Genomic DNA, 26,612 nt, shown 5'->3' with positions numbered 1-26,612 from the left:
TTTGGTCCCATGCCCTCTACGACAGCTCCACGCCACGACACTGGTAAATAGTCCATCCGGGACCTCCTCGCTCGCACTCTGCACGGCACGTTCTGACGGAGTCGTCTCCAATTCTAGTTTTTCTCTCGCTCTTACCTTCGCCGGCCGGCTTGCTAGCAGGTACTGTTTCTTTGACTTCTTCGGTTTTGACAATATCAGGCTTACATGTTTGTGTTTGATAGTTCATTTTATTGAATAGATTCTGTGTTTGCATAAATAATTAAAAGTGAAGACATCGATATAGTGCTTTAGTATTTGATATCAATATTTTTTTATTTTCGTATTTCATATTTATTTAATCCTAATTTTGTGTTTGTGTTTTTTTTTCCTCTCTTCAAGAAAACCTTATCCTAACTCACGGTAGTATATTGGGAAATCTATCACAGTAGACTACACTAGAAAACAAACATGTCTTCTAAGTCCAAGCAAGTTCTTGATGAGGAACAGGGTCGCCAGAGCGGCATCCAGTCCAGGAACTTCGTCATCACCCGTACCGACCCCAGGAGGAGCAATGCCTCCAGCGTTTTCTCCAGCAGCAGGAGCAGCTATGGCGTCCGTAGCTCCATCTCCCCAGGAGTCTACCAGCAGCTGTCCAGCTCCGGAATCACAGACTTCAAGGGAAACCGTGAGAAGGAAAAACGTGAGATGCAAAACCTGAACGAGCGTCTGGCCAGCTACATCGAGAAGGTTCACTTCCTGGACGCCCAGGTGAAGAAGCTGGAAGCTGAAAACGAGGCTCTGAGAAACAGGAAGGTGGAAGACCTCCAGCCCATCAGGGATGCTTATGAGAACGAGCTCCGTCAGGCCAGAAAAGTCATCGATGAGCTGAGCTCCACAAAGGGTGTGGCTGAAGCCAAACTTGCAGGGCTCCTTGACGAGATTGCTTCCCTTCGTGCTCTGTAAGTTGGTGATTATCTTTCCTTGCACTCTAATTGTTTTCCAAATAATTGATTAGCTCTTCAATTAAGTATGCCTGTTAGGTTTTGCATTAATGCTTTTAGTAATTTCTTAAAGCTTAAATTGAGTTTGGATTATGAGGATCTTGTTAGTATTAATGTGTGCAATACCCCAGTGCTCATGGGAAATGTGTACCTTAAAATGTACATTATTTATCATATCTACACATAGTCTAGGTCTAGGCCAATATATGTCATTCAACCATTTTACTGCCAAAAATCGTGCACATCACTCTTAGATGGTTAGTAACTCGTATGGATAATTTGTCAAAAATGTTATTGCTTTTAGCCTTAAATAGTATTTGAAAGGAAACCATTCCCTTGCAGGCTCAAACGTGCAGGTCATATAAAGACTTTAAACATAATAGATAGTAATGATTTTTAATCAATGAAGAGACCGTCTGTCATTGGTTGGATCTCCCAAGTTAGATTGGCTGTCATTGGTTGGATCTCCCAAGTTCAACCAGCTGTCATTGGTTGGATCTCCCAAGTTAGACCAGCTGTGTTTATATAATTGTATATGTTGATCAAAGTGGATTTAAATTGTGCACGTGTAAGGACTTCTCATGTTGATTTACACAGACTGCTAAGTGTGTGCTGCACATTGAAGTTTCACGACTTTGAACAATAAGGTGCAAAGTGCATAGTATGGAGATAATTATGTTTTAAACATTAGCAATCTTGGACTTCTTTATGGAAACCTGATACAACATGTAAATAGATACTGAAGTGTAGCACCTCTCTCTATCTCTCTATATTGTAAGCACTCCAAACAATAAGTTAGACGTCTGAAGTGTAGCACCTCTACATTGTTAGCACTCCAAACAATAATTTAGACCTCTGAAGTGTTGCACTTTTACATTGTTAGCACTCCAAACAATAAGGTAGACCTCTGAAGTGTAACACCTCTACATTGTTAGCACTCCAAACAATAAGGTAGACCTCTCAAATGTAGCACTTCTAAATTGTTAGCACTCCAAACAATAAGTTAGACGTCTGAAGTGTAGAGCCCCCAACACAAGCTACGGGTTGTCGTTATTTAGTCTGCAGTATGTCTATAAGAAAATCAAAATGCATGTATAAGCCATTTTTAGAAAGAAAAGAAAGGGGAACGGAACTTTTCGGTGACACTTTTGTTTAGTTCCCACCATGTATAGATCTACATACATACTCCAGAACCTGCCATCACCTCTGTTGGCCCCACCTCGCTTACGCTAAACCTGTTCCCCGTTCTCCAATCTCCCAGCAATATTACACCGTCTTTGACCTCACCTGGCGTTCCCTGGCCAAGCTAGGGTAATTTTAATAAAGTCTAATATGTCACGTAGCTGGCTGTGTCATACTGTGTGTCTCTGATGTCATGTCACAGACTCAAGACATTATGTCTAGCGAAGTCTCAGGGAGGTGTCAGTGTGTTAGCGTCACACAATGCTATTTAAAAAAAAAGAAGAAGAAAACTTCCCCCAAATTCTTGTTGCTTTTTTGCCTAAACAAAGTAAAAAAAAAAGTAAGCAAACACACAATTCCAATTCTTTAGTAAACAAAAACACATATGCGGAGTAAACTTTCTTTTCTTATACAATGCATTACATCATTACAAGCGGATTCAAGAGGATACCTTTTTGTGATTACAACCGAAACCACATTAAACATTGGAGGCGACCAGGCTACTATATTTAAAAAAATCAAAATGTGACATATCTGAACAAATATTATGTATCATATGTATCGCTTTAGCAAACAGAATTTACAATGCATAAACGTAGCTCTATATGCAACCACAACCTCCGACATCTTCGCTTTCCAAAGGAAAGTAACTCTCCTTCTTTAACATTACTTAAAGGGACAAAACTCTACAGAAGCTTGGGATCTCTAAAATATAGTTTTCTTTTTGCATACTTAAAATTTTAAAAAGCACGTTTCTTCTATTATTATTCGAGCAAACCTTTACATTCGATGCATCTCTGTTTGTAGTATCTATTGTGCAAGAATAGTTCTGTACTAGAGAGGTACACATACACATTCTATTGTCATAGAGTAGACTATGTTTGGAATGTGAAAACAAGGGTGTCTCGTGAACGAAAAAGGGGAGATAATTTTCTTTCTTTATCGAGCTTTAACACATAACGTAATATGAGCTTCACTTTGTGCCAGTAAAATGGAAACATGAAATTGAAAAAAAAAAACGAAATGATAATTTGGAAGGACATATTATTATACATGAAAAATAGGACATGATTGTTTCTATGCGAATTAAATATGTAAAATAGTTTAGCTTTCATGTTATTTGGATACCCACAGAATTGTAATACTCCGAATACTGCTCCATGTAGGCTTGAGCTCTCCAATGGCAGAGTCACCTTGTTAAGGACTATTTGGGTGAAAGGGGCTGTTACTAAAGTTATTTTACATTGTGTGTACACGCCTATAGCTGGTGTGAAGATAAATATACATACCACCACATCCACCCCACCTCACACTGTCTTAAAGGCTGTTATAAGATTTGATGCAATAGAGTGTATTGTATTCTTTCTAGATTTTAGGCCAGGGGTTCTCAACCTGTGGATCGCGACCCCCTTGGGGATCGATTGACGATTTGCCAGGGGTCGCCAAAGACCATAGAAAAAATGAATTGTTTTTGTCTATTCTTCTATTGCTGTGTGCGGGGGGGGGGGGGGGTCGCGGCAGAGTGTGTGTGTGGGGGGGGGGGTTGTAAAAAGAGGTCGCCGAGCTTAAAAGGTTGAGAATCGCTTATTAAGGCTATAAATTCTTGGGGGAGGGGGTGAATGCCGGGTTCTCTTCCCTCCATGAACTAAAGCTTGCATCTTCATAGTTAAGCTTTCGTGCTACATGTATTAATTAATTACATTTAATGAAGCAACGGGAAACGCTCTTGTTATCCGACAGATTTATTTGCACTTAAACTATAGATAATTCCGGATGTTTGTTTATTTTCCAAGCAGAGTTTTGTTGTTTTTTTTTCTTGTTTTTTATTTTATTTTATTTTAAAAGTCCCATCGTTATGCATTATCTTAAGATGTAGCTTTTTTTTTTTTTTTTTTGGGTTTTTTTTTTTTTTTGAGCACTCATTTTCGCTCGGTTTCAAAATCGGATTATCATTGGGTGCATACTTCAATAAATTTAAGGAACTGGATTGGGGAGAGGGGGGGGTAAATAAGAAGGAGTGTCAATCTCAGCGTATCGGGGCGTGAATTACCATTTATGGAGCTTGCCCGGTAACGCCTACGTCACATGTTCATATATGCTTATATTATATGTGTTTGTATTCCTATCTACCAGCGTCTACTCTCAAAGGTCAAGGGTATGATAAATAGGTATGACTAGGCTAATGCGCTGCGCATGACTGCCCAACCAACCTGTTCCTCCACTTTTTTTTTTCCCCTTGCCGGTCTCCTTTATATTCTTTCGTGAATAAACAGAACACGGTTGAAGTAGTTGTTTTTATATAACCCTTCCCATGATCCTCCTTTCCATCTCGTCCCCTGACGTACTGTAGGCTAGATACGTCTCGGCTTGTTGAGTTGGCATATTTTTTTTTTACATTGTAAGTGTTTTTATTTTGGCCTTAATTTGGCTGGAGTTAGCTTAGACGCTAACTGTACACGTGTGTTCTAAACACATTTAATTAGGTCAACAATGACGACTTGAAAGGGCCCTTCAGCTAACTGTCAAAAAACAAAACCGAAAAGGTAACAAATATGGGGGGAAAGTGAAAAAAGAAAGGAGGGGAGGGGGGTCGTTTTGTAAAAAGAAAAAAAAGGGGGGGGGGGATCAAACTGGTTGATTTGGGTCTTGTATCACTTTGAAAGGCACGACCAACCTGTTGATTTTAATTCGCCTGTGCATCCATTTTTGTAAAGATTTATTGCAGGCTTTCGTTTCTTGATTCATTTATTCACACAAAAAAGCAGACATTAATTGCCGGGGTGTTAATTCATGCTAGAACTAGTTTATACAAGAACTTTTTTTTTTATTTCAATAGCCGTTACGGCATGCAACTGGCTGTCTGAATCAGCCAGGAAAGCTGTCTTAGAATTCAAGTCTCTGATCAACCTGAACGGTTAGGTTAACACACGGATACGCGTAAGACGTAATTATCTTTGAAGAAGAATCTTTCATTTAAAAAAAAAATTAAGTTTAAAATTGAATACAAAGTTGTTGACTGATTAGAAATGGATTTCTAGTATCCTATACCTCGATTGATCTTATAACTAGTTCCAAATTGAGCGTAGTGTTTAAAAGTTGGAATTATTTTGTTACAGTGCTAGTGGTTTTTAACATGTACAGACAAAAAAAATGCGGGACCTTTGTAATAAATTTGTGGTGGGCAATTTAAATTATTATTTTTTAAAATCTCTATGCACAAAGTTTGTTACTTGTGCATGTCATAATAGTAGGGCCTACAATGTCAGTGACATAAAATGCTTTAAAATTAGCACTGGTACGTGTCTAAAACGTAGTCTGGAAAATTACTTTTGTGTTCCGTACATGGAGCGGGGAACGGGAAGGGGGGGGGGGACATATATTAGAAAGAAACTCGTCTGTCTGACTTTGGCTCGTGGCAGGGGGGTGGATGGGGTTGTAAATGACAGGAGTAAATAAAAGCGCTACACTTCCGGTTATTTAGTCTACTTTCACGTGGTACAAAGGGCAAGAGACCCATTAGCACTTGCAATCTTAACACCCATAATTTTCCCCATTTCTATTTATAGATTTATCTATCCAGATATGCTTATATACCTACACCCCTTTTATCTCCAATTTTAAAATGTCAGTATTTTAATGTGTTGGTCAATTTCATAGTGCATATATTACATTTTTATTTCAATTTCATAATAATTTTGTTTCGAGTAATGAAACAAGAGTAGAACACAATTTGTGGCTAATGTTTCGTGACATTTTCGGTCCAGTATTTTTTTTAACACGTTGTTTAATCGGGCAGTGGTCTCCATGACCTAGTTAAAAGAGAGCGAGGAAGATTAAAGGGAAAAAAAGGAAAACAAATCTGGCCAAATAAATGCTTAAGTACTTCCGCTTTGAACTTTTTCATTGCAAAGTTTAGGAAAAACTTTAGACAATACAAGACTGCCATGTTTATGACATGAGGTATTCTAGATCTAGAAATCTAGAGCCTACCAAATAGCTAATAATATCTCGCCAACATTCTCTTTCTTATTTGCCTATCTTTCTCAATTTTCATCTATATGAATTGGTGCAATTAGGTGTATTATTTTTCTGGGAACTTTACAGCACATGTTTAAATTAACTTAAAATCGATTTGATTTTTTGGAAGAATGTATCTCGAAAAGAGGAAATAATTGTAAACATACAGACACACATAGACCATGAGTGACCTTCACGCAGATATGCTTTGAGCAGGACTGAACCTGCCTTGGGCGACTTAGTCCTATGAATGCTGTTTAATGAATAGGCCATTAAGTCTAGTACACAATTGTACACAGCATTTCTTTCTTTTACTTCAGCTTGTAGAGTTAACTTGAAGGAGATTTTTTTTTATAGCACCATTGCACTCAGCTCATAAAAACAACAATTTTATTTAAAACTGGGAGCTTTAAATTCGATCTAATCAATTTCTTATAGTAAATTTTTTTTTTCGGTTGCATATAAGACATTTGTCTCTTTGTTTTGTCTTCCAGTATTTCTATGACTGATAATTCTGCTGACCTGTCAAAAAGTGTGTTTTTTAAATGTTATACGGCCTATTTCTCTAGATTATTGATTGCATAATAGCTTCTCTGTTGAGTGATTTGCGCTTCGGCCTGTCATCATGCTTATAGCGAGTTCCAACCCTGCTCGCTTCCATCTGTCGGTCTGGAGTAGGGCACAACAATCTTCTTTTTTTTTTGAGGAATGTTTGAGACTATCAAACAAACAAAACAAGTCTGTGAACTGAGCTCCGTCTCCATTGTTCTTAAAGACATATATTTCTTCCTGTTCGATCTTCATAGTTGGCTTTTTGTATTGTTTTATATTCAGCTTGAAATGTAGAGTGCAACCACTTTATATGTGTCAGTGATACTCTTCACGTTTGGTGAAAAGGATTAACTACTTTGAAAAAAAAATGCAGCTTTAGCAAGTTCCTTCTAATAATTTTAAAATTAAGTTATTAACATCATAACATTGTAGGCCTATTTGAACATCATTACATTATAGGCCTATTCGAACATCATAACATTGTAGGCCTATTTTAGCATCATAACATTGTAGGCCTATTTCAACATCATAAGATTGTAGGCCTTTTTCATTTTTCATGGTCGAAAAAAATATAAGAAGAAAAGAATGACAAGTTGAGCTGAAGCCATTTTAAATTCCTAGACTGTCAGTGTTTATCCCTTTTATTTCATGGTAATACGATGTCACACAAGCCGACTTAGTCTTCTGTTTTAACACGCTAGCTGTTCATCGATCCACGGTACTGGCTTGAGAGCGTCTGGAGAAAACTGAGGCCGCATTTTTAGACCAAATTTAGTCAATATTTCCTGTGTGTCTGCACAAAGTTGTTTCCCCCTTTTGGATCAATACAAGAGGCTGTGTTGTCGCTCATGTGTGTGTTCGTCAGTGTGTGCGCGTGTCTTTACAGTTTAGCCAAACATGCTTATACAACACATAGAGTGCTTTCGAGCTGCGTTATAAAGCAACTCATTAAAATGCAAATCTTATTAGAACATTGAGTTTCTTTTATACGTGACCAGTCTGTGCAACGTAATCCAACAACATTTCTACAGGAGTTCACGCACACACACACACACACACTACAGAACAAACAATGGATGGGGGGGGGGGGACTCAGGATGGCTGCCAAGTCGTATGTTTAACATTCTGGACTGTTGTCTTAATGGCCCCGGGTTCAAATCCTGCCCGCTGTCTTCCCCCAGCATCCTTCATGGACTTTTTGGTAGGGTGTAATAATCTTCAATTCTGAAGGAACTTGCGAAACATGTCAAAACGAGTCAAACAGAGATTCTTGTACAACTAAACGCCATAATGAAGATAACTGGGAAATAAAGCGACTGAAATTCATGCCATACATCGTCCAGCCAGCATAGAATATTTCCATTCCCATAATTTGGTAATAAAAACGTTGGTGACATCTTGTTCATTGTAATATCCTTTAGGAATGGTTTTTACAACTCACTGTAAATTAACCGGTCCACAGACTTGGGTCGTAAAGTTTCTTGGGAAAACGCTTAACAGGGGAGCCAACTCAAACAAAACTTGACCTAATAATGTCATTGCGAAAATTGCCTCTTGAGTGCACTATACTATTGAACCTTGTGTACACAGAAAGCGACAGTAAGACAAGGGAATTGAAAGAAACACGTCTCATAATTCACTGACCTTAAAACTGTTCTTACAATAGCCGTAAATAATCAAGTATCGGTATATATCGCAACGAAGATTTAAACGTCCATTGATGAATATATATTTTTAAAAAAGGAGCAGGCTGACAGACGTATAAACAAGGCCCACGCCTAACTCGCTTTTCTCGACTTGTCAACCCTCTGCGCTCAAATACAAATTTCTTAAGCAAATACAATTTGAAGTGAAGACGTTTTTGAAATGAGTGAGGCCTAGATCAAACTTTTAATAATAGTCTCGAGTCAATATTGAACCACTTAGTCTTTATGTATCTCCTTATAAAACGATTTTCAATGCCTTTGATCAGTTATAAAGCTTCTTTTTTTTTCAAACTACTTGTGAACGAAAAAAAAACACATAAAAACATATCCAGATTGACTACTGCTTGTATGAAATGTATTATAATATTTGAATGTAAATGTATTTGGGTCAAAGTTTGTTCAGTTCGAAAAGATGCGTGAATAGATCATCTGAAAGTATTAATATAGAGATAGAAAAACTTGCGACATCTTGCGACAGTTTGATGTTGACTTCCTCAGTCCATTCCAACACATCAATAGAGCGTGTATTTCACAAATCACAACAATGGCACTCACAAAAAAATAGAAACAGATTAAAACATTTCCGTCGTTATGTGACAAACAGCAGCATTGTTTTATGCAGTTGCGTAGCTAGGGTGGGGTAAGGAGGGCGAGAATTTGAGAATCCCCCTGGGCCCCTCAAGTGGGCCAAGTGAGTGTTTTTTACATTAAATCTTAAATATTACACAAAATGAAGGGTCCCCCAAAGAGGTCTACCCCCCAGGGCCCCCAAATGATGGGAAATTCCTAGCTACACCCCTGGTTTTATGTTATATCTTAGACGTTGTGACATGTATAAATATAATATGTAAATGAAAGAACTATGTGCGCTTCCGATCTCTCGTAAAATGTACTGTCAAGATAATAACCATTGTAAACAATTACTTCATTCGAGACTGGGTTGGGGGGGGGGGGGGGGTTACCTTATACGTGAGCTTTGATTATTGATATATAAGAATTCAACTTTTAAAGATGGAGGATAAAATAGGACTGAAAGCATTTCTTGGAATTGAAGATCACTGTACAGTCGAATTAACAGTAAGGAATGGACGGGCCTGTCTGCGGAAAACTAATCCTGGCAAAAGACAGCGAGGAGTGACTATTGTTGTCAGATCGTGTGTGGTGCCCCGACAGTCTAAGGGACATGTTTAAGGGAAGGCACAGCCTAATTAACTACAAAACATGAAACGCAGAGCCTATAAACAAAACGAAACCATATTGTCGTTATTGGAGACACGGCAAGCTTGAGTGGACTATAGAGGTTAGCGCAACACAACAAAGGGAGACTATAAAAACATTAAATTCAGCTCTACTGAATAACCTCCTGCTGAGGACAATGTTATTAAACGTTTTATTCAGGGCGTGTGAGCGCTAAGGCCTTTGTTGGGAAAACTGGGGGGGGGGGGGGGAGGACGGAGATGTATGTAGGCCTACTGGTACCAGGTGTGCCACTCACTGAAACAGTCATGCGAGCTGACACCAAATGAAAGTTGAGCGACACGCGTGCCGGCACCTGGTAATCCATGATGGCCCTAGATGTGTGCGTCGATAACTGTGGAGTCATTTCATGATCTCACGGTTAATTTGGTCTCCCTCGATCTGTTGCGTTAGCATGAACCATTTGCGACTGGCGCTCACGTGCAAGTATTGATTCAACTCAGGCGAAACTGAGGGAGAAATGTCTTAGAATCCAGCAGGGAAACTTGAAACAGATAGAGATCTAGAACGCCAGCATGTACAAACATGCCGTCTATGTTATTATTTTAATAGTCTTCATTATACCATTTGCCATTCTCGCCTATAAAAAGATTAGACTATGTTCTATCCCCATTTACTTGTAATTAAAATCACACCGAAATCAATATGCGAATGCATCATTATTCTCTTTCATTTAGTTCAAGATGTAGCCTACCAAAGCCTATTTCAACAGTACATGTTACAGTACATTTGATCTTCTTTCTATTAGACCAAGGTTGCTAAAAGTCTGTTCCTTGCAATAGAATGTCATTTCATAGTCATTACCTGCCATCAAGGGCACATTACACGCTCAGGTCAAGCGCCTTATAATAGGTTACGTCTAGATGTACTTCCGTGTCACGGGAATAAATTATTATTATTTTTTTTTAGGTAGAAAAGGGCAATAGTTTGATGAGGGAATTAATTTGCCGTGGTCCTAGTAAGATTGATGGTGGGGTTCTGTTGCTGATCGATACATTCCTAGCCATGTAATCAGACACGCGCACACATACACACACACACACACTACGTGTGGGAATAGGCCTAAATGTAACTGAATCCATTCCCAATCTAAATGTAACTGAATACACTTGATATATACGTGTAAAATCAATACATAATATAATATAGATATCAAATAAGCATCCATGTCTGGATATGTATAACTTAAACATAGACACACAAAAAAACACGTTAAAAATCAATCATGATTCGTGTCTGTCATTTATTTCCTAAGCAATACATTATATAATATAACAGTATTGAAGTTAGTTGCTTTATTTACTAGGTCTAGGTAATTAAACTAAGTTCATAATTCCAGTCGACTAGATGAGTGTGAAGAAAATGGCTGACTGCTCCATCTTCACCAAGCCAGCATTTAGTGGGAGGAGGAGGGGGAGGGACCCCCCCCCCCCCCAAGGGAAATAATTTTATTGATTATGTCTGGACGTCAGATCTCGGCCTGCGGTGTCTCTCTGAGATCGGCCTGTCAGGGTGACCTTCTAGAAAGAGGTGAAATCGCGAGGAATTCTCAAATCTCAAGTGTAGAGGTGAAGGATCGTGTGATACAAGTGGAGGACATCCAGTAGGACTATTTCGTGCTTACGTGTAACCACTGCAGTCTATATGTTAGGCTCAATTTGCTTTTCTAGAAGATTGACATCGTTCAAGTTTATAGAAGTGTCCATTGCTTAAAAGCACAATTGGAATAGCGAACACTTGTGAACCTTCGGATTACTCATCCTTGTATAACGAACATTTCTCGTATGATTGTTACGTCATAATGTAGGCCCCTTTACACACGCGCGCACACACATAGGCCTACACACACAGAGAAAGATGGTTGAGATCATACGAACCCAATTGTGATCCGGGGAGTGACTTTGTACTTTTTTTTTCCCCTGCCCTTAAGCTTAACCTGGATGTTTGTTAATCTAGACCTCGCCTGCTCTTTCAGTCCGTACATCAAAGATGGCAGATCATGATTGACACCTTAGCTTCGAGACATATTCATATATTTCTGCACCACGTCTGTCTAGAGCAGTGGTCCCCAATCTTGTCCGGGCTAGGAGCCAAATCAACTTCCGACACGGGTCACAGCAAACAAAAATAAATTCGTTTGCGTTCCACGGAACTGAGACACGGGGGTTTCATGCAATGCAGGCAGAAGTTGTGAAGGACTGGATGGCACCGAGCATAGGGCCGGATATGTCCCTCGGGTCGTAGTTTGGGCACTGGAGTACTGTTCTGTACTAATAAGGTGTGCTCAGTAGCTTGTGTTTAATATCACTAACTTACCGGATGTCCTCTTTCGACATCAAGAATTGAACTTTAGCGAAGAGTATTGTGGGAGAGGATTTATGTGTTTGACCTCTCAGATTTACATTCTTTTTTCCCCCCGATTTTCATTTCATTAATAAAGTCAGCCATGGAAACTTATAGTTATATTAAGGATAGGTCGTTATCGTGTATTAATAATCTTATAAATAATTTACAGATTAATTCCATTCATTTTGAATTTTTTTTTTTTTTTAATTTTATTCTCGTCACTAAACAAGAAATAGTCGCACAAAGACACACACGAACTGAAACATTTTGTTGTTGTTTTTTTAATGAAAAGGTTTGGCCAGGTTGTTTCTACATATGCGATATAATCGATGATGAAAACTATTTTTGCCTTGAAGCTAAGATGTGAAAAAAAAAGAAAAGGTAAAGTCAGCCTTTTCCTAGACCTACTTCTATATGTGACTGCAAGTAGGTCAGCCGAAGAATGTCATTTTATGTCACAGATTAAACCGTGTGACTGCGTTTATAAAAGTACCCCCTCCCCTTTTTTTTTTAAAAAAAAAAGGGGGGCGGGGAGAGGGGGGCCAAAGCTAAAGGTATTTTTAATAATGATATTTTGATTAATGTACCACTTGATTTGCGGATGACGTTTGATGAAAAAAACAAAAATAAAACACACACAATTATAGAATACTAAAAACAAGTTTTTTAAATTGTTCATATATGATTATATGTATATTATCATTTAGCAATTAAAAACAAACTGGCAGCTTCCCAGGCTACTGCCTAATACTCGAGATCTAGAGAGTTCTGATCAATACCAGTGCAGATGTAACTGTAATTCTAGAAATACTTTGTATAATAAAAATGATAATATAACTGTTTCTGGCAGCCGTCCCATGAATATGTGGAAAATGGAAATTACAATTCTCTAGATGGCATTGTGCTTGCAGCGTAGGATCGACCTTTAAAGGGAGATCACTGCGTAAAACAAAAGGCCGAGCAGATTGTGTCCATTTTTTTATTAGATTAAGATCTACATTAAAGTAAATGTGTCTTCAATTTACAACTGTTTCAAATGCGAGGGAATAATGCTTATAACTTAAATTAATTTGTAGCTTTAAGTAAAGATACCATATTTAAAAAGACATACGTTAATTCAAAATATGCTTTGTTTAAATTTTAAACACATTTTCATGAGCACTGCAGGTGAGCACAATTTTGTCAACTCAAAATGCAGAAAAAGGGAGATAACAATTGTAAAATTTTAAATGCCTCTTTTTGTTCCTTTAAAAAAAATGCCTAGACTTCCCTAGACTTTTTATTTATATGCTTTAGTTCAATGTGTTTATTTTTTGTGTACTATTATTTTTCCAGCATTGTAACCTACGAAGGTCAGGGCAAAGATTACAGAAAGAAGATTGACACCCTTACAAACCAACTTGGAGAATTTGAAGGAGAACTCCAGAGCCTTAGACTCAGAGTTGGCTCCCTTGAGGATGAAAATGCAAAACTTAGAGAGCTACTTGAGAAAGTCCAGGAGCAGAACAGACGTCTCCGTTCAGTAAGTAGCTCTAGAATAAGTCTATATTTTTTCAAAGTTTTAATAAAATGGTTTGCAGAAAATTTTAATACTTTTAAGTAGGCCAAGACTTATATATTTTTTTTATCTGGCATTCTGGCAATATTTTATATTATAGTATCAGGGGCATAGCTAGGAATTTGCATCATTTGGAGTCCTGGGGGTGGGGAGCTTGACCTCTTTGGGGGCCCCTGCATTTTGCGTATTTAATATTTAAAGTAAAATACACTCATTTGGGGGTCCCCCTCAAGTGGGGGCCTAGGGAAATTTTCAAATTCTCCCCTCTCCTCCACCTACCCTAGCTACCTTTACCTATCCCTTAGTCTGTTGGACCATTGGGGCACCAAGCTAGATTTTCGACCGCCTTTCTCCATTCCTCCCTGTCTTTTGCCTTGTTTAAAACCTCTATCAATGGTAGGCCCGTCCATTCTTTTATGTTGTCCTCCCATGGCTACGCCACTGTTTAGTATGCAATAAAATTGCAATTTAATAAAGAGTTTTGTAAAATGTTTTACATGTTTTGGATGTTCCTTCAGAGTTGAAGATAGATTACTTCCTAGTTCAAACCTCCTGCAGGACGACAGGGGATGGGAGCGGGCAGGGTTTGAACCCTCGACCGTCGATAAATCCGAACGACAGTCCAGCGCGCAAACCGCAAAATTTAATATTTACATCAATTTTAATACACAAATAAAATTAAGGAAAGCATATTTGACTAACTACTAATTAATGGATATTACTCTTTCATCTTTTTTTAGAATTATATATTAGCCAATAATAGTAAAACAAATGTACATTGCCTTTCAGGACCTTGATGCTGAGACAGCTGCCCACATTGAGGCTGACTGCCTTGCACAGACCAAGACTGAGGAGGCTGAATTCTACAAGGATCTCCTAGACCAGGTAGGCCTACAAATCATTTTTAACTTCTGATGTCTGTATTTTTTAAGTGTTTATGAACGATGTAGTCCCTATAACAAATATTAACTTTGTGACATGAGAGCTTGGCTGTACATAGTCTAATGATGTCATTTTTATTTTTGTTACAGCTTGAACTGCTTAAACCAGAGCCTATCCAGATCAAGGGCATGGACTATGCTGACTTCTGGAAATCTGAACTGGCTAAATGTGTACGTGAAATCAATTTGGCATACGATGAAAAGATTGACCTCATTCAACAGGACTGTGAAGCTAAATATGCTGCTCAAGTAAGTATTCTTGTGACATGGGTTTTGATTTTGGCAGTATTTTTAGTATTGATTATTATTATTTAATAAGCCTTCTTTTATAAGCCAAATTAGACCAAGCTAAACAACTAGAAATATTCAGTAGCTTAGATATTTTCTATGTTATTACTTCCAACTTCTACTCTTGCTCTAGATTAAAGATATTTTTCCAACATCTTAATCAAATCTATTCTAAGCCTAAATCAAAGATTGTAGATTTAAGGCTATATTTAAATCAAGTCTATTTGCTTTTTCCAATCCTTTAAATTATTTATTATCTATAACTGGAGTATATGAATTCTTAATAATATCTTCATAGTTTAATGGAAAAAAGTGATGTGAGTAATGCAAAATTATCAAAATTATTTTGTATATCATGGCCCAATGATTGTGTCTCTTTGCAGATCAACCAACTACGTTCTGGTAATGTGAAGGATGGCATGCAGTTGCAACATGCTCAGGAAGAGGTCAAGAAATTGAGAGGCCAGCTCCAAGACAAGAACACTGCCTATGCTGAACTGGCTACCAGAGTAAATATCTTTATTCTTCATATTAAACTTTATCAGTAATTGATTTGACATATTTAAAAATTATACTAATACCTACCTAAGAAGCTCACCCGTAAAAAAAATACAATAAAAATATGTTATAGAAAAAGAATATTTTTAAAAATTATTAAAATTTTCACAAAAAAAAAGAATGTGATTTAAAAAAGACATTTTTAAGGAAGATAGAATAATGTTATTAAACCAGATTAATTTTTTGTTTTAGACTAAAGTTGTAATGTTTTTTAAGTGAGCTTCTTATTTAGTTTATCAGTGAGAGTAAAACTTTAGCTGTTGCACCATGGATTGTCAGTTTATTGATTTGCCTTGCAGATTGCATCATTACAAGCTGAACGTGATGAGCTTGCTAGACAGTTGTCAGAATTAGAGCGTGAACTGGAGGAACAGAGAATCAAGTACAACCACGATGTTGGAGACTTGGAATCCGAACTCACCAGTGTCCTGGCCCAATTACAACACCTCATGGATGCCAAGATGTCATTGGAATTGGAGATTGCATGCTACAAGAAGCTGCTGGAGGGTGAAGAATCCAGGTAAGTGACATTATGCAGTCTTTGTTGAGCTGTTTTTTATTGAAATTATATTGATAACAAAATAATTAGGAACTTTTGTTTAAATCTATAATATATAAAAAAGCATTGTTGAAAGGTATATATATATATATATATATATATATATATATATATATATATATATATATATATATATATATATCTTTGAAAAAAAAATACAATGGGAATAGAATCTAAATTTCTGGTAGTATTTTTAATAGTTTAGCTTTATTTATAAGAATAACAATATGGGATTTAGTATGGTTGGCTAGAATTTTCAAGACAACCTTTGCAAACTTTTAAAGTTTTAGAAATAATGATCTTAAAAATTTTTGGAATTTTATACATATTCCCCGAGTTCCAATTAGCAACACTGCATGTTTGATAATTTATAAATCACTTTTTCTGCAAAAAAACAAAGGTCAATATTAAGTTGTAGGTTTTGTCACCAATTTTGAAACTATTCAATACTTTATGAAAGAAAGACAAGTTATATATGCAAGTGACACACTAGTCCTAATTGCACTGTTTGCTTTGATTGTATCATTCATTATTTTTTAAAAAAAGGGAATATGGTAAGTAATTGATTTTAGCTGTGCTGACATAACTAACACTTGTGGCCCTCCAACTGACTGGACTATCCTCGGATTGTTTCAGGGTTGGTCTAAGATCTCTTGTGGAACAAGCCATTGGAACAGCTGGAAAAGGAGCCTCCAACTTGAAGGAAGTTATCCAATCATCTAGTACGAATTAGTTTGACACTCCAATCATGCCAAGAGCCTCTGGCATTCCATAGTTCTATTGTTCAAATTTTATACCACCTATCATATATCATTTAGATTTAGAATATAGTCATGAATCTATTGGTGATTTTTTTTCATTTACTTCTAATTCAGTTGATTTTCCATCCTTTATAAATTTTCACTGCTAGAAATATTGCACAGTGTTGTGATAAATCACTAGATGGTAAAAAAAACAACAAAAAAAATATTTTTTTTTGGTCATCAATAGAATAATCGTAACATCAATAGATAGAAATATAAATATCATTCCTCATTACCAGCTTGCATAGGCTACATATACATGAACTGGCTCATATAATATCATTATGCCATTTTTAGAATAAATAATTACCAGTAATCCAGTACTTTCATACACGCACAGAAATAGTTGTTACTGAGAACTGATCAGTGTTTTTGTACTAGCTATTTTCTATCATCATGGGTGCTGGTGTGCTCGGCTCTTGGTTTTGTCCTATTTACACTTTGTTCATTAATAACTGTTTTCATTAGTATCCTTTGCGTGGCTTAGATGTTTTTTTTGCTTTTAAAATACTATTGCATTCGAGCTTGACTCATGCATAATGATGGTCAGGTGTCTGCAACAATTAGTACTTTAAATGCACTAATGTTAAGAACTCAATACTTGGGCAGAAAATGTTTCCATAGAAAAAAATGCTTACGGCTTCATTTTCTTATCTATTCTCAATCTATTAATTAGCTGATTTTTTTTTTTTTCTTTTTTCTTTTGTGCCCTAACAAATAATGAGAGCAATTTTTATTGAAAGGTTGTGACACCATAATTCTTTCGTTAGTCTCTCCACAAGCATGTGAAGCATGAATTGTGACATGCATCACTATCATGAAATATTTTTTTGGGGCAAATGCATGACAAGAATCATGGGAACAGAATTGAACTTTTATTAGAGTAACTGTTCTTTAATACTGGTTACTGGTTTTTTTTTGTTGTTTTACAATAATATTGTAACAATAGATTTTAGATCTTTTAAACATATGAACTTTAGATTAGTTTAGTTTGGACTACTATTTGGACTAACCAACACACTTCCATCAAACTACTAACACTTTGGGGTTTTTGGAATTTGGTGGAATTCTCACATCGGTAAGTAATTATAATATGATCATGTTTTGAAACTAAATCTAATATGTTGATATCATGTTATTTTTTTACAATGATGTTAGTCTTTTTTTATAACATTGTTGCCTTCTCGCAAATTTTTACCTTTAAATCTCCCCTCCCCCTATTATTTTAATTTGTGATATTTTTTTACAGAAAAAAAAAATTCTTTTAATTTGTATTCAGATAATGAATATAACATTTTAAACTGTGATACATTTAAAAGTATCTAAAGCACAAATTATTTTATTTTGTTTAATATTTCTAGAGTTTTTTTTCCATACATTTTTTTTATTATTAATAGAGTTTTTAATTATAGTTTGTTTTTAAGGTACTCTATTCTTAATCTTTTTTTTTTTTTTTCAAAATGTTTGGTTGCTTGCTTGTAATTGCTAATCATTTGATTAAAACTTAGGAGTTTTAAAACTATGACTTCTGGAGACATTTTCTGTTCAAAAAATATGTTTGTTTTTAAACCACTTTTTAAAAAAAATATAATCAACAGCTTTTAATGTAATCATCTTCACTGCATTATTGTTACAAGTATTTTAATCTATAAATAATGTAATAAATATAAATTTAAGTACAACACGACTAGCTTTTTGTGTGCGCTATATGAAAAGGAGCAAATTTGTTTCTTTTTTAATTAGAAAGATCTTTGTTTTTGAACAGCCAATGTACGTCTGCTAACAATCAATTTTTTTTTGTAAGGAAAAGGGTACACGAGAAAACATACTTAACTGTATGTTATTCAGAAAAAACTATAATTCAAATAGTTGTCTTCTGAATTATATAGTTTGCATCAGTTCTGCGGAACTGTATTTTGTATTCTATATTTGTATAATGTTATTTAAAAAAGTATAACCATATTTTAATTTCATCGAATTCAGCATCTTTATTTACAATTATTTTCTTTTTAAAAAAAGCAGTTTTGCTATGTTGCAGAGTCGAGTAATAAAAAAATATACATCAGATTTCATGTTGACCATTTCATTTTATGTGTTCATGTCTAAGGAAACTAATCAATATTAAGGGTCTCTTACCAAAAAAACATTATGTTATTTACAGACAAAACAAAATAAAAATTTCTTTTAATCTCTCAAATGTAGGCTTATTAGAAAAATTTGCTTAAAAAAATGGCGAAATTTATAAATGGCTGAATTTTATTATTATTCATTCAAAATAAGCAACAAATGAAAACACAAATCCATTGTTCTCTTACAGAGTCTCGGCTAGATGACGATTATGGGCTAAGTATGAATGGTTTCATACAATGGCACTATATTTTAAAAAAATATAAACTTAACATATATATTTCTTTTTTTTTACAACTCCTTTCTTTCTTTTTTCTTTCAATACCCTTTGGTTATTTTATCAGTCCACTGAATATTACATTTCTTTTATTAGATTCCCTTTATCCACTAGAAATCAAACTAAATAAAACACTATTTTTTTTAGAACAACAAGCACTTTGTAAAGTTAATTTCAATTATTGTAAGTTTCCATTTTATGAAGTTAATTTCAGTGGCAAGAAATGACTCATTGAAAAGAGACAATGTGTTGAATAAATAATGTTGTTTTTTTATAAATACCATATATACATTTAAACTGCTAGTGATTAGATTTACTTCAAAGTATTCCAACATAATCAGATTAGCTTTGTATTCAAACATCTAACCCTGTTTCTCTACCTTATAATTTTGCATTCTGTTGTCAATCTTTGTAATTACTTAAATAATATAAACAGTTTTTTTTTTAACATTTGTTTTTCTGCTAGTCAAAAAATACAGGTGCCGTTAATTAAGGCTTTACGTGGGAGATAGGTGCACATAGGGACATTTCAAGGTCACGTTTTGGTTACATCCCTTTGCTAAGAACTACCGCTCTTGCTTGGCATGATGAAATGATTTTAATGTGGGGGAATCAAAACAGTAAAAATTAGGATACTAGATCTTTAAATAAAACAGACTTCATTAAATTGTGCTCAGTTGTATAGCAGAGCAGCTCAATGTTTAGAACGCATTGTTCTCTATTTATCTTTTTTTTCTCCCTATTACTGCTATAACTTTATGGGACAAACAATATGAACCTGACTCTATTTCAAGTCCCATATATTTTTTTTTCATTCTGAAAAAGGCGTGCCGTAGGATGACTCAAGAGAAAAAAAAACTTAAGACTCTTGGTCTAATATTTCGTTTCCCACCGTGACATTTTGCATATACACAATACACATACACACAATAATCTTACGCACAATACACATAACTAATGGTAGGAACACACATAAACATACGCTAATGGTAGGAACACACAATACACATACGCTAATGGTAGGAACACACATAAACATACGCTAATGGTAGGAACACATAACACACATACGCTAATGGTAGGAACACACTGACATACAATGAACGTTCACACATTGTTTAAAATAGGAAGATCCTTTCGAAAAGAAAAAAAAAAGGAGGGGGGGGGGGAAGAAACTATCGAATTTCTATCTAAGCAGATGGCGAAGCCTACATAGGAAAAAAGTCTTGCATTAGTACTAAACTGACTACACACTAGGACACAATAGTTTTTAATGGATAGGATTAGGTAAACATCTAACCTCTGTACGCATTATTTTACAAAATTCGTCAGGGGAGGGGGGGGGGTTCGACGTTGTGGCCTGCAGCTAGCATACATTTTGTCCAATACTCTCACGGTCTACACAGACCTACACAGATGTATTTGGTGATACATCGGACTATAATACAATATACAAACGAGCAATATAAATATCTAGCGCCATTGTATGCATAGTGGTAAAAGCAAACCCAGCTAACAAAGTGATGCAAATTTCAACCCAAAAAAGCGGGGGAGGGGGGAGATAGAAAAGTACCGGTATGTTTTTTTTTTCTTTTTTTCTGTCGCTGGGTCAACAAGTAACACTTTTAAAGGTTAAAATGATGCGGTGTTTACGCTCGTAAACAAAGGTAAAAAAAAAGGGGTGGGGAGGGAGAAAGTGACAGTTGAAACGTTTTATACGGATGACACTCTGAAATGGAAAGAAAAAAAACATTGAAGGAGTGGATGGTTGTGACGTTTTTATTCGAAACTAAATGTATTTGAGCTTCGAAGCACACCATTCATCAAAAAATAAATTCGAAACTAACGCTAAAAATATTCGCATATAAAAATGTCTTTTTGACTAAGATATTAAATCTAGATATTCAATAGGTTGAATAGGGATATGCGAATAGATAGTCACATAAATTAAACTACACGATAAAAATAGTTTCCTTACTCTACAACATAAAGATCTTTAAAAAATACAACATATATCTACATCTAACAATAGATAGCACTAGCTTTCAAATTGTCAAAAGGCAAATGCAACCACCCATCCATTCCCACTTTTGCGGGGGCGATTGTAATCTTAGAGTGCCGGTTCATGCTTCAGTCGTGATCTAAGAATAAAACCGACTAGATCTAGCTATTCAACTGACAACACTGGTTAGCTATTCATCCGGGGAAGTATACTGTTACGTGCATGCCGATTCAGCAATTTAATTGTGTCTCTCTTTAATAGACTGAATTTTTTTTTTTAAAAAAAAAAAGGCTTTTATAAAGGTAAACCAGTTGTTTGACTTATGAATGATTAAGGGGAAGCTATACACTGCTAATTTTTAACGTCCGCCAAAAAAAAAAAAAAAAAAAACGAAGCCAGACAATATTATTGATTTAAGGGTAAGCCATCCCAACAGCAAAGTCCACAATTTTAGCTTAAGATAAAAATAGCATCAAAGCTCTTGGGAACTCTCATAGCATGTTTTAAATTTTGGGAAACGCCGGAAAAAAATCAATATCATTGCCAGATAAATTTCAAGCATGATAGCTAAGTAATCAATTCTTAAATTATAGATATAAAATAATATAATAATATAATATTAATAATAATATTTATTATCCGTGGGTAAATATTATAAAGCTTACGGTATATATTTATATACAGTTTAGTTTATACTTATTATTTATGCTGATACTAAAACAGTTTTGAAAGTGTGACTAATTGTTAACTACGATTTAGCCTACTGAGAACTCAATGACCTTCAGTTCTTTATAGTCAAGACGCATTGTAAATTATTCTATTTAGCTTAGCTATACTTTCTGACTTCTTCACTACTTGGTTGCCCTTGGTGATTTGGACGCTATTCTCTCAATAAGCGGGAAATGCTGGAGAAAAAAAAAAACGAAGATGAGTTGAAATTAAATTTGATTTCCTTGTTCAGTGTGCCAGGTTGCGACATTCTTGTCTATTATTATTTCATAAACATTCATTACATCTACTTTTTAAAAAAAAAAAAAGTAAGCTTTTTTGCATACTTTATGGTAATTTTTTTTTCTTTTTATAATTTTTAACCATTTAAAATGTACGTGTTGTTGTTTTTTTTTTTCCACTTATTTATGAACAGTTTGGTATTTGGTGACTAGGTCTACAATCATAAGCCTTACATCTAAGCTTGTGAAATAGTATTATCTATACCACACTCACTTTTATTTCGTTCAAGATTTAGGAAAGAAAAGCGAATTCTGATTTTAAAAAATAAAGTGGATGTGTTATTAGATAGTATTATCAACACAGCTTATGCAAAGGCTTACTGGTATAGCTTACAGTTTCAGCAACCCCCTCGACTGTTTTTGTTTTTAAATAATTCCTCATCAAATACCTTTTAATTTCACTGTGGTGTCGCAACCTGTTGGTGTCTGCCATTCTTTACATCACTTGTTTCTATATCTGCTGTGTTTTCGTTTATTTCCTTATTTTCCCAGAGCCGCACCACGCCCATATAATTTGGTAGAAAAAAGAAAAACATTTATTTAAGACTTGTATTATTGATATTTTTTAGCCTTGTTTATTTGAATACATTTACATGCAGGCTATTTCTTTCTTCTATTATTTTTAAAGCTCTAGCTTAACTGAACTCAGTTGAAATCTTCAAAATGTGCTTTTGTTTTCATCAGTTTAAGCAGGAAATAAAATGTCCGCTTTAGTATGCTATTTATGTTTAGCCTAATGCAATCATGCTCACCTATGCCTATGTTTCACAGTGTTAGTGAGATAACCTACTAAAGAGTGTTCTCATAGCTGTATATTCTAACTATATAAACATATAACTTTTATATTTTTTTATTATTATATTTAAGAGTTGAAGGTTATTAAATCATTTGGAAAGCTTATTAAAAGTTTTTATTTTTATTCTTTCTAAAGACTGCCAACATAGGATTAAATAATGTGCTATTAGTATATTATTGAAACATTATTTTTTTAAGGAAAAAAAATACATCATTTAAGCTTACTTAAGTCAGTCAATGAAGTGTATAATACCACTTTCTGACATGTTTCATAACTATCTTACTACTGTGAAACATAGACCATATGTTGCTATCTGTTTTAATACTTTCATTATTCATATTTATGCTTCATTAATCTCATCATTTTTTTTTTTTTTTGCATCTCCAGCTTTAAAAGAATCAACTGGCAGCTTGACAGTTCAAAGGTCCTCTAAAGGCACCATTGGCTTTGCAAGCATTGATCACAGTGGTGGTAATGTTGTTATTGAGAACACAACATCAGGTGCTCGTGCCAAGGTAAACCAACTGTTCATACAATTAATTCATAGAAAAATACTTTGTTACAATTATAGAGAAAAACAATTTATTTTTTTTGGCTTGATACTAGTTTTATGGAAGTGAAAAAATATTTGTTTTAATTTTGGTATGCTATTTTAATGAACAAAATAATATCAATGTATGTACCAGTATCATTTAAAATGTAACCTTGTGATTTATTGATCTGAAACAGAATCAGAGCTTGAAAGATTGGGTATTGCAAAAATTAGTGAACAACAAGGTATCATTTGAGATTAAACTCAAGGATCTTGAACTCGGACCAGGCCGCACATACACAGTAAGTACCAGCGGTAGTTTCCTTTTTTAAGCTCTCCAAAGCTATTAGTTTACTTGTAAGATTTTTCATAGGTTTAACTCTTTCTCTCCTAACTGACGATACCAGCGTTGATTCCATCAGAATGTGGTAAATAATTACGGAGAGAAAGAGTGAGTAAAAAAAAATGTTAGCATTCAACTCACTATTTTTAGAAATTTTCTAAATCATTGATCTATGAAAAGCTTCAATATTTAAAGATTAAATTTTAACATGACTACAGCAGTAAATAATTTTTAAATTTATCAGCTTTAAAATGAAATTTACAAATCTATTAACAGATCTGGGCCAAGGGAGCCAAGGACAAGGCCACAGCTGACAATGAGCAAGTTGCTGACCAGTTCTCATTTGGTGTTGGAACATGCACCTGGAAACTTCTGGATGAAAGTAGCAATGTAAGTTTGGTAAAATAGTTACTTGTTCTTTCTATCATTAGTATTGAACCAAAGATAGGCTTTAATTTGCAATCACACCTTTAGTGCATTTAAGAAATTACATGCATAGAAATGAATATATCTATAATAGTAATAGTTTCTACAAATACCGGTATCTAAAAGAAAAAACAACAATATATTGGTATTTAAGTCAGTTAAATGTTAAATTACTACTATTGAATGTGTTAAGTAACACACTAATTGTATGCATATGCTTAAAGTAATATTTCTTCCTCTACTTGCAGGAAAAGGCCACTCTTGTTGCCAAGTTCAGCGGTTAAATGTCATCATCATTTTTACAACGCCTGACATGGAAAGGGACACCACTCTTTGCTTCTCCATTTCCGTTTCGGCAATTAGGTTCACTGGCAGCATTTATATTTCGTGGGCATGGAGATTCAGGGGGCATGATAGTTAAAGAGGGAATTATTATGTATAAACTAAGTATTTAAAAACTGAACAAGTACAACTAGAGTAACATCAGTACACTGCAGGTCATGGCATCATTGTATACTACTTATGTATTTTGTATTCCATCATTTAAAGCACTATGTTTTTTTCTTATTTAACGACCTTAAGATCAACACAAGATTTTTATTTAAAATTCATTTATTTTGTACTTGTATTCTGAAGTCCACTACTTTTTTAATTCTATTGCACACATTTCCGATTACAACATATAACTGCCAGTTTGGATTTTTCTTTTAAAATTAGAGGGGTTTTATTTAAAATGAAATCAACTTATTTACAGTAGTTTCAAAATGATATTGACTAACTGCTGCTTAATTTTAACGCATAATAGCAATGCATTGATAAGTATATTAAATTCTATTATATAAAAGAAAAAAATATAGCAACCTTTCCTATTATAGCTTAGATTGCTGCCCCTTGCTCTGTGTTCTCTGTTGATTCTTTTCATTCTTGTCCTGCTATTGAATGTTTTGTTTTTATAAGTTTTTTTTTAAAAGATCTAAGTTGGGAATGTATTTGTCTGAAATTTTGTAGCTAGGGCATTGTTTTTAAGCATATATAAAACTGTTTTTTCCTTTAAAGTGATTCATTTGAAATAATAATATTAACAAGAGAGAATGAGTTTGCTATCCACCACAAATTAAAGTCCCTTAAGCTAATAAGTGAAACAAATAATTTATTATAGTCTTAGTGTTTTGTACGAACTTATTAGGAGTAGTGTTTGTGTCTGTAGAAAAACTTTTTTCATATATAAATGCAAGCATGAAGATAAATTTTGACTGCTTGCTTATCAAAGTGTGAATGTGAACATTTATATAATGAACAATTTGTTTAAAGAGTAACTATTTAGTGAGAAAATTATGTGATATAAGAATTTATATTGGATTTGTATTAACTCTCTCAATCTCAAGTTGTGATTTTGTTTTCTCTGTTGTGAGAGCTCTACGGTTGTGACTGATCTGATTCCAGTCATTGCTGCCTTTTCAAGAGAAAATAAATAACATCTTTTATTGAAAATATTTTTTTTTGTTTGTTGTTTTGAATATTTGATAAGGCTCTATTAGCTTAGCGATTAACAATTTTGATTTATATGCCATTTGAAACTACTGATCACTGGATAAACATAACCTATTTTATAAGTAGTGTTGTCTTCGTTCATCAGCTGTCATACGTTTTATAAATTAAATCTCAACTTTGAAAAACTAATTATTAACACATTCCAAACAAGTTATTCAACAATTTGAGCTAAAAACTTGTTTGATAACAAACATTCCAAATCTACCAGCCAACTCAGTTTTTACTGGGTTTCAAAGCACACGTAAAATGGGTTTTGTTTATCTACAAATAATTTTTTGCCCTCTAATTTTTTGTTTCTGTGTATCCTAGTGTCTTGAAAGTCAAATGGAGACTTAATCCTCAAGATGCTTTTTTTTGTACAATTAGGTTTTACTTTTATTGCTTTTAAAAGTATATTAAACAAATACTATACATTTACATGAGTTTTTTTTTTTCATTTAACAAAATATTTTAAGATTTGGTGCACATAAACTGTGCTCCCTTACCTAAATAATACTATATCTTTCAAGTTTTGCATCTTTTCCTTCTAAAAAAGAACAGAAAACTAAGTTTGATTCATAATGTAAATTATTTTTTTATAGGTGTCACTGCCAGTTAAACGTTTTGAAGGCTTAGATTCTATTAGTGAATAATGTGCAACTCTTCAACACTCCACAGAATTATGTAATTTAGTTCAGTTCACTAAAAATAGCAATGAAATATCTTATATAGTTTTACCAAAATAAGAATTGAGAAGGCAGATGCAAAACAAAAATATTAATTCTTTAAATCATTACAAAATTAATGAAAGAAACAAAACAA

The 26,612-nt window shown here is 34.5% G+C and overlaps 1 protein-coding gene across 4 annotated transcripts; it reads left to right on the top strand.

The window, feature by feature from the left end:
• On the top strand, positions 1–26,226 carry LOC106060500 (retrograde protein of 51 kDa). Of its 4 annotated transcripts, none has more exons than XM_013218407.2 (13): positions 1–159; positions 379–938; positions 13,376–13,562; positions 14,388–14,483; positions 14,630–14,788; positions 15,211–15,336; positions 15,685–15,905; positions 16,581–16,666; positions 19,065–19,094; positions 23,347–23,474; positions 23,689–23,793; positions 24,111–24,224; positions 24,509–26,226. In XM_013218407.2, the coding sequence occupies exons 2-13, from the start codon at positions 448–450 to the stop codon at positions 24,542–24,544; spliced, it is 1,779 nt and encodes a 592-aa protein (XP_013073861.1). In that variant the 5' UTR covers positions 1–159; positions 379–447; the 3' UTR covers positions 24,545–26,226.
• The last annotated feature ends 386 nt before the right edge of the window (positions 26,227–26,612 follow it).

Source organism: Biomphalaria glabrata, chromosome 9 (genome assembly GCF_947242115.1).
Source record: "Biomphalaria glabrata chromosome 9, xgBioGlab47.1, whole genome shotgun sequence".
In the NCBI taxonomy this organism is placed as follows: domain Eukaryota; kingdom Metazoa; phylum Mollusca; class Gastropoda; family Planorbidae; genus Biomphalaria; species Biomphalaria glabrata.
The sequence above is the reverse complement of the archived record's forward strand: the minus strand, read 5'-3'. Positions and strand labels throughout refer to the sequence as shown.